Here is a 14,478-nt window from a genome sequence, read left to right on the forward strand (position 1 = left end):
TTCAGCTTGCTTCATTCAAAAACCACAGTCTGCCAAAGTCAGTTTAATACGTACAAACTGGGGAAAATGAAAAGCACAAACATTTAATGAAATTCATAATAGAAAAAAAAGAAAAAGTATCACCTGAACTTCTGCTGTTATTCAAAAAAATGTTTTTGCTTACTTTCAGAGTAGAAGCAGCTTTGTGTAAAATATGCAAATACTAATTCTCTAAGAGGAGGTTAATTTTCATATTAAAAAGTCATTGCCCTGACTTAAAATTGAGTGCACTGAGCAAGCTAACATTAGTTTCTTTTTTAGTGATTAGCTAAACTATGAAACCATTGGGAGATACAGAACACTGATTTCCATATATGTGTGTGTGTGTGTGTGTATTTATTTATTTATAAGCCTAATCATTTTAACTGATTATTTTTATTTTATTTAAATATTTTTTTATTGGACAGAGAGAGAGAGCACACGTGTCTGTGAGAGCACACAGCAGGGGGAGGGGCAGAGGAAGAGGGAGAAGCAGGCTTCCTGCTGAGTAGGGAGCCTGACACTGCTGGGCTTGATCACTGGTCCCTGTGATCATGACCTGTGCAGAAGGCAGATGCTTAACCAACTGAGCCACTCAGGCACCGCAATCTTAGCTGATTTTAGATTATATGCTACATTCACCTGAGGTAAAATTGTTTTTAAAATTTCAAGCTGTGAAGATACCTCAAACAGATTTTAAATTATAACTTAAAAATGATAATACTGTCTATATACTTAAGTTTGCAAATTTGTCTCTCTCTCTCCACTCCAAAAGGCTATTTTTTCCATTAAATTCGAACAACAATGCAGATAACACTTTAATTTGAAGATGGTTCTGGCTGCAAAAATACCCTCAATACCTAGAAAATGTTCTGTTGCAAATCAAATGTCTGTTATAAAAATAAGAATCCCAGTAATTAAAGAACAGGTGAAACAGAAAACTTGAGCCACAGTGAGATTCAAGGCAACTATAGCCAGGTAGCTTAACGTTCTTGTACAATAAATTTAAAACAGCTTAAATTCTTGTGATTTCTAAATTAGCAAAACCTAGCAAATGAGTAGCTTATGGTGTCATGAAGAGAAATTCAAGCATGAGCTCTAAGTCTCTAGATATTTTCCTTATAAATTACTACAGTAACATGAAGAATTAGGAAGAAACATGGTTCCTGTTGAAGAGAAATTTCTACAGTGAGGTAAGGTGTCAGAAAATCTCCCTCTAAATCAGTTCACTGCTACATAAACTAAAATCAGAATTCCAATTTGAATCAGTTATAACAAAGTTTTATTTTACAGAACTTACTGAAGATTTTTTGAGCCTCTGATATTTATACTAAGGACTGGTAGCGCAAAGATGAGTAATAGGATTCCCCTGTGCAAAGCTTAAAATTAAGGTTTAGTGCTGGTTCAAATCACTTTTCCAACAACATGTCTTAGTCAAAGTCAGCTTACCTCAATATATTTTGGGTTTCTCCAAACCTTTGCCTCGTTTCTCATTATATTTCCTTACTTCACAGAGAAAATTTGGTCTTCAACCCTCTGAAATCTTCATTTTCAAACCTATGAAAGAATATACCTCCTGCATCCCCACCCTCACCCTCTTTTCTTCTAGTGTCCTTCTGTTCAAGATTTATCTTTCCACCTGTTTCCTTGGGGATACTTAAATTTCTTCCAAATTCTACTTTCAAATTCTCTGTTTCCCTATAGGCTATAAGCACAGATCTTTCTACTTCAGTATAAAAACAAACAGCAAACAATCAAAAATTCTCACAATGATTCCATAAGTTCCCTAAGCTTCACTGAAAGCTAAATTTCTTGAAAAACAGCACATAACCGCTATCCATATAACTCAACCATTCAATTTAAACCAAGTTACAAGCTAAGCTCTTTTCTCTACCAGAAGACTAAATCTGAAGTTAAAGTCACCACACCTATGACTTCAAATGGTCAGAGTTAGCAGATTTATTTAAGCCTTTGAGATCTCTAACACTGCCCACCACGCTCTTGTTTCTGGGAAACTATTTTCTGTTGGTTTATCCTGCCACTGCTTATCAGGGTTGTTTGCTACACCCACTGGGCCTGCTCTTCCTTCAGACCACATGGCTACCCTGGGCAGTAATATTTGTTTTCATCACTTCACCTTGCCTTCTATGCTGATGTTTCTTACATTCCAAACTCTTCCAATCACTAGGTTCAAGACTCAACTAACTTCTCCTCTACTATTTACTTCCTCAGAGAAAGCTATTGCTACCCACCTAGTTGGCCTGGCCAGAAAGGTGGGAACCCTACACTGCCATCTCAAACTCCACAGAGAATCAGTCACTAAGTTAATCAGGTGCTCTGACATCTGATCCCACTCTTTCTTCAGTCACTGCTTTGGGTCAGGACTTCCTCTTTGCTTGCAAACTACTGCAATAGTCTCCTGACTTGTTTTCCCTACCTTCTGTTTCTCTAATTCTTCTTCTACACTGCTAAGGAGATGATCTTTCTGAAATGCTAATTTTGCTGAGTAATATTTCTAGTTAAAACCCACCATCAGTTGTTCCACTAGATAGAGTCTATAGTTTTTAGTGTGGCATACAAAGCCTTCAATATACTAACAACTACCTAGCTCTCCAACCCTATCACTCCACCTTCCAGGTGGATGCCAACTCCTTTTTCAAGCTTTAGCTCAAGTGTTACATCATGTGTGAAAAGCCTTTCAGATTCTCCCAGGAGAATTTATATCTCCCTCGTCTCTCCACGGTCTTGTATCTTCTATCATCACAGCACTGATACACTTTGGTGTGCTTATTTATTTGGTTAATTACCACCCACCAGACTGTAATTTTATTGAGGGTAAAGGACCAGTTTTTGTTCATCTTTCTTTAGTAAGTAACTCATATAGCATTAATAAGAACTGCATAGATGTCAAATGAATTAATATACGTGTGAAAGGAGTGTATGTTTAAAATCTTGCCCAAAGTTAAGGTGGTATTTGTGTTAAACCAATATTCTATTCAAATCTAAACTTAATTTTTACCTCTTCATGATAAAAAATATCCAAACTTTTTTTAGGAGATTAAAAAAATTATCTTCTCAATCTTTATTTTTTTAACCTTTTTATCTTTAAACTTCCCAAATCTAACTTTTTAATGATAAAAATTACAGAATAAAGGGCTTAAAAGTAAGGAACACATTAAGTTACAAGGCTTAATACTCAAATTTAAATCTAGAAATAGTGTGAAATAATAAAAAAAAATCATATAGATTTCTGACTTCAGTTCCTGGCACAGTGCTCCTAAAAACCTGTACTTTTCCTAAGTGATAAAAGTACTAGGAGGATCTTTTGTTCTAATATTTAGTCTTTGACTCTGGGTCCAGACACTGAACTCTTATATATCTTGGAATTTCCTGGTGACAGAAATGTCTCTGTTCTAAGAAGGTGACTCTCAGGGTACTCTGGGATGCGAGCTGGTCTCCAGAAAGACCAAGCCATGATTAGAAGCTTGGAAGTTTTAGCTTATTCCTCATTTTTCAGAGAGGGGAGAGGGGCTAGAAATAGAATTATAACTGATCACGCCTACCTGAAGAAACCTCCATAAAAATCCCAATTGTATGGGGTCTAGAGGGCTTCCAGGTTGGTGCACATGTGGGAATGCTGGAGGAGTGGTGTGTCTGTGGAGGGCATGGAAACTCCAGGCCTCTTCCCATATACCTTGTCCTACACATCTCTTCCATCTGGATGTTCATCTGTATCCTTTATAATAAACTGGCAAATAGCAAGTAAATTGTTTTCCTGAATCCTTAGTGAACTGCTCCAGTGAACTGAGTCAGAGGAATTGTCACGGGACCTCCCAATTTAGAGCTGACTGGTCAGAAACAGAGGTAACAGCTTGGACCCGCAACTGGCATCGGAAATGCCAGAGGTGAGTGGGGGGGGAGGGGCAGGCATTTGAAGTCTTGTGGGACTGAGTCCTTAACCTGTGGGATCTGCCAATCTGCCACTATCCCAAGGCAGACAGTATCAATATGGAGTTAAATTGTAGGACACCCAGCTGGTATCACAGAGAACTGCCTGGTGTGCGAAAAACCACAGCACATCTGGTGCCAAAAGTTGTGAGCATTGAAAGTAGTCCAAGAGTAAAGGAGACACATGGGAGAAAAACTGGCTTTTCCTAACACAAGGCGTTTATCCTGTTTTCTAAAATTTTCGGGAATAAAGTTCCATAATTCTAGTGTCTGATTGTGGCCTACCACTCCTACAGTCAAGCTAGTCTCCCACAAATATTGGCAAAATAACAATGCTTAATTTGCTTTTATTGTTTTGGAATGACATGAAGAAATAATTATGAGCATTAAAAACAAATTATTGAAAAGAAACTCTCCAAAAACCTGTAAACCACTATTCTATTCAAATTTCAATTTAATTTTTCCCTCTTAATGATAAAAATATCCAAACTTCTCTTAGGAGATTAAAAAAATTATTTTCTCTGTATTCCCTGTTTTTTAAAACTTTTATTTTTCAGTAAATAATATGTTCTAAGATGTATCTGAATATAATTTAATTATTACTTTACCTTTACAGCATTATTCTACTAAATATAATTCAATAAACTTTAACTTGGCTGAGTTTATGTTCATCTAGGGTAGGTAATATTAATAATTTAAAAACCAAATAAATAGAGTTATGTGGCTTTAAGAAGCTGACAGAGGAGTGTGGAAAATTAAAAAATGTAAGATTAGAAGTGGAGGCAATACTACATAAAGCTGAAAAAGAAGGAAGGGATGGAGAACAAGGAGAAAGAAAGAGAGGAGAAGAGAAAGCAGAAAGAGTTGTTTCTCCCTGAGGGAATTCACAATAGAATTCTGGAAAAGATGGGCAGAATTAATTATAATTTAAGGATGAACAGGCCCAATTATATCACATGCTAGGTATGAATATAAATATGTTTGGGAACATGAGAAAAACAAATTAATTCTATTTGTGAGGAATAATGCAAAGCTTAATGGAAACAGATTCCAGGTAATACCATTTCTGACGTACTTTAATCCAACCCCAAGCAAAGGAAAGAACAAGGAAATTGGTAAATTATAAATTCATATGTATATTTTAGGGCTATAACAATTCAGAGCAAATAAATGCAAGACTTTCAATACCAATTACTATCTTGGAGCAATCAGACGGTAACTCTCTCAACTTCCCATCATCAAATCTGTATCTAAGCATCTACCCAATTTCCACCTATGTGCACATCAGAAGGGATGAAAAACCCTTTTCTTAAGGCCAATGTCTTCATCAGTATTCAGGACTACATCCTCTCTCACTTTTTCAAAGACTTGAGTCCAGCAATTGTCACCTCCATAGTACACTACCTACTTCTCATTACCACTGAATTATTCCAATTAGCAAGTAAGTATGCTTTAATACTGTCCATCTAAGATTCCTCTTTAGCTCCTGCTTCTCTACTCCCCAGTCAAAATTTATGGGCTTCCATTTTGTCCTCAACCTACTTCAATTGTGCTTTTGTCTCTACCACTGAAATAGCTTCATCAAGGTAACCAAAGGACACTGTCTAGCCAAATACAATCATAAATTTTCTATCATTTACTCATTCTCTCAGTAGCACGTGACAGTTTATCACTCCTCTTTCTTGAAATACTCTCTTCTAGGCTTCCCTGACATTCTTTTTTCTTGGACGAGTGGCTCAGGTATTTAGCTATCTCTCCCCAGGTGATCTTATCCAATCTCACACGTTAAAAACACAGAACTTGGGGTGCTTGGGTGGCTCAATGGTTGAGCATCTGCCTTTGGCTTAGGACATGATCTGGGGTCCTGGGTTTGAGTCCCACATCAGGCTCCCTGTGAGGAGCCTACTTCTCCCTCTCCCTGTGTTTCTTCCTCTCTCTGTGTCTGTCTCTCATGAATAAATAAATAAAATCTTTAAGAAAAAAAATACAGAACTTTAGCCCTGACTTCCTGTCTGCACTTAAGACTCAGAAATCCAATTGCCTACTATACAATTACATTCATATCCAAAACTCCACTCCTTAAAATTTCTTCCTCTGTTCCAGCATTCCTCATCTCATTAATACTAGCATCTATACAATTGTTGAAAGCAACAATTTCTCTTTCCTTCACTTACACCACATCCAATTCATCATCAAGCTGAATCTACTTCCAAAATATATTGCAAATCTGTCCATTGCCTATATTTTCATTATTGCCACTGTTAAATTAAACAGGAGGCCGTGAGTCTGAGGCAGTTCTAATGCCACAGTAGCTGCAATGGAAGCAAGCCCAAATCTAAGCCTGTAGATACCTCAAGGTTACAAAATCGAAACAGGATTTCTTTTTGGAGGGAATAAAAAAGTTTTAAAATCACATAGTAGTGATGCTTACACAACTTTGTTATCAGCATAAGAATCAGTAAACTGTATACACTTTAAAAGGGTAAATATTATGGTATGTGAATCATCTCTCAATAAAACTTCTAAAAAAATAAAGATATTAGTAAGGTCAATCTTTCCAAATACTTAATTTCCAAATGTGTCACCATATTTTCAAATGAGCATTTATTCTATTTTGTTAAGTACTTGGGGTACAAAGATGAATATAACAAGATCCTTCAGCTACAGAGAGATTCCAGATTAGCAGATGACAGTTTCTATAAGCCCTTGCCAAATACATGTAGAACACTTTACTATTTGGACATTCAGACAGCTTTGCAAAAGAAGTGTATTTATTTGTTAAAGAGAAATAGCTCTGAATTGCTAGTCAGAAAATTATTTTTTAGACTTAGTTGTATATACTATGTATACTTAAGAAGATTTAGTAACCTTGGAGCTATAATCATTATACTAATCACTGCTATCAGGAACAAGTTTCCTGAACATCTGTAGCCCAAGTCAGAATGTAGTTTGTTCTTCCCCCACCCCTCCATCTTCCTTCCCCTTGTCTATATTCCATATCCTGTTGACTTGTGATGATTAGGTAAAAAAGTGATGGGTCCTCACTGATACTGGACAGCTCACTGATGGGGTAAGCCCAGTGTTTTCTGACATGTTTCCTCTATAAGATGCCCCATGTGAAAAGAAACAATAGACTTCTATTTACTTCTGTATTCCAAGTGCCTGCCAGTTGGTAGTAGATGTCTACTCAGTAAAAAAATACTTTCACTGCATTGATATTACATAAAGCAGTCTTTGAACATACTAACACCATCTAATTCCCTTCTGAAGGTCTCACCCTTTTACTTTGTGACAGATATAATTACATTTGTAAATGAATGAATGTCTAATTATTCAACTGAATTTTGGAAGTGGACAGACGAAGAGGGAAGGACAAAAATGTGGTACTATTCCAACTCTTTTAAATTAAAATTTATTTTCTTGACAACTGAGTTAAATGTTGGATGTAAAATAACCTTGCTTGTAAAAGGAAGAAAACTGCTGTGTTGAAAGTATCTCGGATACAATTTCACTGAAATTGTTTAATATTCAAAAGCCTTTTTATATGCTACTATTTTTAGACTAACTTTGGGGTCTTGAGCAAATCATTTAACTTCAATAAACCTCAGCTTCCTCCTTTCTAAAATTGGAAATAACAATATCCAATCTGTGTCTCAGGATTGATACACAGTTAAATGGAAAAAGAACTGTGAGACTTTGGTATAAATGATCAAGAACATTATCAGCATAGTATATCATTGCTATTCACGTACAGCTTGCATGCAATCTCAAGACTTATACAGTTTACTCAGCATACATCCACTGGAACTGTACTGATATATCTTACCTATTAAGTATCATATAATATTTTTCTCAGAGGATCAAATGACCATGCTTACTGAAAGTATATCCTAATCACTTAATATTCTTAAATCTTCAAAAATATAAAGGTATTTGCTAAATTCTCAGATTCCTGTATATAATTCCTCGATAAATTTGAGCTCAAATAAGGAAAATACACATCTGACTAACTTCTGTAAAAAGTATGAATGGTATATTTCAATCCTTTGGTGCAGCACAGTGAAAGCTTTGGTTTTAAAGTTATCTTCTGTCTAATAAAAACTACTTACCTTTGCAGCACAAGCTCGTATCACCTCCTAAAAGAAATACAATACAGTAAGGAAATATTCATAATTTCATTTTAATAAAATTATCAACTCTTCTCAACTATTCCAATCTTAATGTTTTAATAACAAAAATCAACATTTGGGAGAACTTCTTTATCTATCACCCTGCAGCTGTCACTCTGAGCTGGAAAGAATGCTGAATTAAAGAAAGAGACCCAATCAGTTCTTGGTAAATCTAACCTGCCAAAACAAAAGGCACTGAGGATAAGACTCTGGAGGGCCCACATGTATCTGTCTCAAGAAAAACATGTAGTCTCAATAAACGTAATAAGTAACAAACTTAATAAACTGGTAAATGCAAAAATTCTCCAGAACACTAACATGACTCAAAAACACACCCAGAATTAATTGCCATATATAATTATCTCCCAAATAACAATGCTCACAAATATAACTCCCACATTAGTAATTTATTTCAGAGGAAATCTAAGAATAAACACTATTGAATGGCAAAGTATATGATCAGTATTGAAGGAGCTACAGAAAGGAAATGCCCATAATTCATGGGACAAGGCTAAGAGATGATCACTTCCGAAAAAGAAACTAGCAAAAGTCAACACATGAGTGATTTGAAAATTTGCTGCTAAGGAGACATAAAAAATACTCAAGTCCAAAAAGGTTAATTAGCATCTATCATCAGCCTACAACAGAACCAGAGAAAAACGGTAATGATGAATGTGGAGTTTAGGAAAAAAGAGAACTGAAAGAGGAACATCAATTTTTTATCCAGAAATTTCTATGGGACAGATATTGTGTCTGAAGAATATTAGTAATTCGATCACTAAAAGGAGAAAGTGAAACTGCACATGATAATCTGACTCCCTGGACCAAATTTCAGCTCTAGTGCTTGCTGCCTGTGTGACACGGGTGATACTGCGTGGGCTCTGGAAACCTCAGCTTCATCTTCTGTAAAATGGGGGTAATACTAGCACCCACACTATAGGATAGTTTTGAGGTTTAAATACAATGAACATGTAAAGACGTAAAGCATTTAGCACAGGAATTCATTATTCAGTCGTTACTCATAATTAAATAGATGTTAATCACCACCAATCACTACTAGGTGAAATCTCCTGTAGGGCAGAGAAAATTAACCTTTTTTCCAACACTGGCATAAATCCATCTAATCCCTATTCCTATGACTATGCTTAATAATGAACTCTGTAATCATTAACCTGGGTTTCAGATTAATTTTTAAAAGGGAGAGTGATCTTGAGTGTTCAGGCAGCTGGAAACATATACCTTTCACCATAATTTGTTTTTTAAGTTTATAAATCAATGTTTTGTAAGACTGATTACTCCTAGTAGGTACCTCAGATTCTGTGCAAGTCTGGATGAACAGATAAGATCAAATTCTGAAACCTTAGAATGAATGTTGTCAATGTTCTCAAGATATTGTCTACCTAAGCGATCCTTAGAATGAATTTTGTCAGTCTTCTCAAGACACTGTCTACCTAGATCCTTAGGATCTAGGCTGCTGTATGCCTCCAGGGACTGCTGTAGCAGCAATACACAGTCAAACCTGTTATGTAGGAAACAGCTTAAGGACTGCACAGTAAAGCTACGGAGAACACAGAATACTCTATTTTTGTATTCTTTACTTATTAATGAGTAAATACCTACTCAATGCCTGCTGAACTGAACTGGCTGTGCAATTCTCACACACACACACACACACACACCCATACCCTAAACTTGCATTGTATTTTATTAAAAAAATTCCAATTGTGGTTACAAAGAAAAGTATCTCCAGTAATGCAGTCTTCTATAATACAGAAGTAATCAAGTCTTCTCTAGTAATAAATGACAGGAAACAAGAAAAAGGCATCAAGACAAAAGGTAAAAATCCAGTCAATCTAAATGTTTGTAAAATATGAATAGAGCTGCCATAGGAATAAAGATGACATTTTGTTTTTATTCCCATACATACTATATACATTATGAAAAAAAAAAAAACCCTGTAAATAACATTTGAAAAGAAGTTCAGTGAATTGTCTCAACATGGGAAAAACATGGTTTTTCAAAAAACACAGCGAAGAGAGCTTTTATTTCCAAAGGCGGCCTTCATCTACCTCAATCCCAATGCAAACAGATATTCTAAAAAATTTTTAAAAAGAAAGATGTGGTAAAAGCTAAATAATGATTCTAAGAGAAATAAATTTTTCTCTCATAATAAATTATCAATGTGTTTCCCCATGTCTTAGATTTCATATCTTAAAAAATATCTTTCTGATTTTTCCTTTACATTTGTTTTCTTCTGCTCTTATAGTCTTTTATTTATCTGAAGATGACAGCTATGTAAGATGACGGAAAAGATACAAGACTGAGGTGATTCCAGGATGTTAAGTTTTATAGCATGAAGATCCACAGATTGCAGGAAACTTGTTCTTTTATTTTCTGTGAGTTATTTGCTCTTAAATCTGTAAAGTCATTTTGTCATGTAAAATTTTAGACAAGGGGCAAATTTTCTTCCCACAGTGAAGAAACATTTTTCTTTTTTATTTTATTTTTTTCTTTTTTCTTTAATTTTTAAAACTCAATTTATCTATTTGTACTTCCTTTTAAAATCCAGAACACCATATATTATTCAATAAAATTAGAATGCTAAAATATGCAAAATTACAACACTGAAATAAATTATAGTATATGTTCTAAAATTTATACTGAGAAAAAGCAAAATATTTCCCGTATATTCCAGCTAAACCGGCAGTCTGATATACCTGAAATTCTCATTTTCTCAAGGAAGAAAAGGAGATTCTCTCCTGGATTTTTACCTTTTGTAAGAACAGTCCTAACTAAAGTGCCTCAGTAGTGTAGTTCCTGATATGTTTGGTTTAAAACTGGTCAAGAGTGCTCGCTTCAGCAGCACATATATTAAAACTGGTCAAGATTCCTATCAAAGGAGGAGAGAGAGGAATATTTAATAAGTGCCGGGCACTGTGCCAAAAGGTGAGAACACAAGCAACAAGCCTGCACAGTCTCTGTCTTCCTGGAGCTCAAAACTAACTCTAACTAAAAGAACTATTATGGTCAAAGAGCATAAATATTTTTAAGGATATTTAAGCTTCTCAATACATTTTACTCCTTATCTTTGAGAAAGACTGCAGTAATTTATAACAGAAAGAATAGCAATATTTTTTTTAGCACAGTATTTTTAATAAGCATCCTCCTCTTCATTTTCATAATCTATTTTCTCATTTTATGGGCAATACCTGGTTTTTACAGCACTTGAGATAAAAGACCTTTTAAATATGCTTAAGGAATGTTTGTATCTACTCTCTTTGGAAGTATGTGCTTATTTCTTTTATCCATTTCTTTGTGGAAGTCTATTTTCCTTTATTGTTTAGTTTTGCATATTAAAGAGGCTGTTCCTTTAACATAATTTACATAAATACTTTCCCAGTGTTTTTGTGTTTGTGTGTTATACATATGCACAAATATACACACTTCCAATTTTAAACAGCAAAACAGGTCTTGGGCTGGTTTTTACAGAAATATCAAGTCAGGAAAGCATGAGGGTTATCCTAAATTGGTCTGCTTACTGCAGTAAGTGATGTTAGAACAGACACCACAAAGGAACTATAAAAGCATAAGAAATCCTATTTTTAAGTAACTAACTTAACTTTGTTGAATTAATATTTATTGGCACAGCAATGTAAAACAGAATCAAAATGGTTTCAAAATTTCCAACTTCTCAACTGCATAAAATCATTATACATACTGTGACAGAATCGAGTCTCTGTTTCACTTGTTGCATCTTCATTGAGGAATGTTCAGTGTGGACATAGTCATCAATCTGAAAAGAGCCTTGATGAGGCAGTTTAGGACAGGTGCATAAAGCATCTTGACTTTGGTGTATTCCAGGTAATGGAAATGTTCCATTGTAGCGTTTGAACATTTCAGCCTCTTGCTGGGCAACTGGAAAAATAAAGCCATAATTAGTTTAACTCAACACAGCAAAAAACACAATGAAATAATTAAGCCATGAAATTGTAGCATTAAACAAATGATTAGAAACTGAATAATGTATTTTAAAAACTGAGTAATCATAAGACAACATGACTGACAAAATATGGAGTCTCTAATATAAAAGCATAAAAAAGGAAAAACAACAATTTCACAGATAATTTATGTCACGCAGTATTATAATTGAGCCTTGAAGGCCATGCAATCTCTTGGTTTGGTAAACAACAAACTGGGATGGGAGCCTAACTCTAAATATGTGTATACAGAAAACAATTAATATAAAAAAGAAATCAAAGGCATAACAGAATAGAATTAAAGGAAAGGCAAGAACAATGAAAATGTTTACAAACCCATCTCCCTAAAACAACTGTTTTCATACTTCTATTTCTTTGAGTCTTTATGCATATGTACATTTTATGCAAGATACCATGTGAATAAAATGTAAAGTTTTTCAATTTAAATATTTTTCATATTTTTATTACTCTGTAATTACCATTTTAAAATCCTTTACAGGGCCGCCCCGGTGGCTCAGCGGTTTAGCACCGCCTTCAGCCCAGGGCGGGATCCTGGAGACCCGGACCGAGTCCCACGTCAGGCTTCCTGCATGGAGTCTGCTCCTCCCTCTGTCTGTGTCTCTGCCTCTCTCTCTCTCTCTCTCTTTCTCTCTCTATGTCTCTCATGAAAAATAAATAAAATCTTTTTTAAAAAAATAATAAAATCCTTTACAACATCTCATCTAATGAAGCACTATTATTTATTTATGCATTCTCCTATTACTGAATATTTATAATGTTTTCTGTTTTTCCTCATTACAGACCATGTGTGAATGACTACTTTCACAGCTTAAATTACTTCTTAAAACAATTCTTTCTTTGGATTTAATTCCCCACGCTGGAACAGACGGCTGAAAGGGTGAATGTTTTTGATGATGATGATGATGACAACAAGGATAACAGCATATATGCTGTACTTTATAGTTTTTAGAATGATTTTACATACATTACGTTATTTGATCATTTAAAATAAAGGAATATGAAAATTTGTAAGCATCTATTTGTATATACAAAGAAGAAAAAATATACTGTGATCATTTAAGAAGTATTTCCTTAATTATATAATTTTTAATAGAATGCCTTTCTAAACATAACATGAAAAGTAACTGATATAATCAAGATTTGTAACAGGAAATCAATAGACCAGCCTTCAAGAATTCTGTGTACTACTGAAGTTACATACAGGAATACAAATGTGTATCTAAATGTTTCTGGAAATCAGATCCATAACTTTTATCAGATTATTTGTTAAAGGACTGCATGAGTCAGAAAATGTTAAGAGTCGCCAATATAAAAGACGGACAGATTTTGCTACATAAACATTTAAAGACTTTTCATTAAAAAAAACAACTCTATAATACTCAAAATTAAAAAGCAAATGACAGGTAATACTGTTCTATCTCTGGCCAAAATAAGAGTAAAAGGGACCAGAGATTTGCCCTCCTGCTTGAAACAACGAAAAATCGGATAGAATGTATAAAAGGAAGAAATAAAACTGTCTTTATAGATAGAATCATTTAGGTAGAACTAAGATGACAATGAGGCAAGTGAAGTACATAAGGAAAAGCATTTAAAGAGAGACTCTCTCACTCTCAGGTCCTGGCCCCACATCTATGTAAATAAATCCAAATGGAATCTAAACAATAAAACATTAGAACTAAAAATCAACTTCAGGTAAGGTTCCAGGATACAAGATCAGCACACAGAAATAATTGTATACCTATATTCAAGTAACAAAAAGTCAGAGATTGAAATTTTTAAGATATATACCACTTACAATGCCATAAAAAATATTTCACACTTTTGGAAATACTGATGAAAGATATGAAAGACATGCACAATGAAAACTACAAAACACGCTGAAACTGAAGAACTAAACTGAGGAGATATACTATGTGCATAGTTGAAATGATAGCTATTGTTAAAATGTCAATTCTCTCAAATGATGTGTACATTCAGGGTAATCCTACTCAAAATTCTAGCAGGTCACTTTTGGAGAAATTGTCAAATTCTAAAATCCACATGGAAATGCAAAGGACTAGAAGAGTTAAAACAACTTCGGAAAAGAACAAAGGGGACTTAAACAACTTGACTTCAAGTCTTACTCTAAAGCTACAGTAATCAAGACACTTCATATTGGCATAAAGATAAATAAACAGATCACCAGAACAGAATAGAACCTAGCATGTATGGACAAGGTGTAAAGGGAATTCCATGTAAAAAGGATAGTCTCTGCAACAAATAGTGCTAGACCAATTGGATATTCATATGTGAGCAGATGAACTTTGATATATAGTTTGCATCATGTCCAAGAAATAACTCAAAAT

The 14,478-nt window shown here is 34.6% G+C and overlaps 1 protein-coding gene and 1 long non-coding RNA gene across 26 annotated transcripts in view; one reads left to right on the plus strand and one right to left on the minus strand.

The window, feature by feature from the left end:
- Window positions 1–14,478, minus strand: part of AHI1 (Abelson helper integration site 1) — a 199,003-nt gene that overhangs the window by 112,477 nt on the left and 72,048 nt on the right. For 22 of the 24 annotated variants that reach the window (XR_012030072.1, XM_072824443.1, XM_072824495.1 and 19 more), the window contains 2 exons: window positions 11,854–12,050; window positions 8,076–8,102 (listed from right to left, as the gene is read on the minus strand). Coding sequence is in view for 23 of the 24 variants with exons in the window: in XM_072824443.1 (XP_072680544.1) it covers window positions 8,076–8,102; window positions 11,854–12,050 (224 nt within the window). In the remaining variant the exon portion in view is untranslated. The remainder of the gene's footprint in view (window positions 1–8,075; window positions 8,103–11,853; window positions 12,051–14,478) is intronic. The other 2 variants (XM_072824551.1, XM_072824585.1) reach the window with 1 other exon arrangement.
- On the plus strand, window positions 9,580–13,049 carry LOC140632619 (uncharacterized). 2 transcript variants are annotated; one of them, XR_012030237.1, is made up of 3 exons: window positions 9,580–9,971; window positions 10,402–10,531; window positions 12,914–13,049. It is a non-coding gene; the product is annotated as an uncharacterized lncRNA (long non-coding RNA). The 2 variants fall into 2 exon arrangements; XR_012030233.1 differs by lacking the exon at window positions 12,914–13,049 and adding an exon at window positions 12,612–12,833.

Source organism: Canis lupus, chromosome 1, assembly GCF_048164855.1.
Source record: "Canis lupus baileyi chromosome 1, mCanLup2.hap1, whole genome shotgun sequence".
Taxonomy (NCBI): Eukaryota; Metazoa; Chordata; class Mammalia; order Carnivora; family Canidae; genus Canis; species Canis lupus.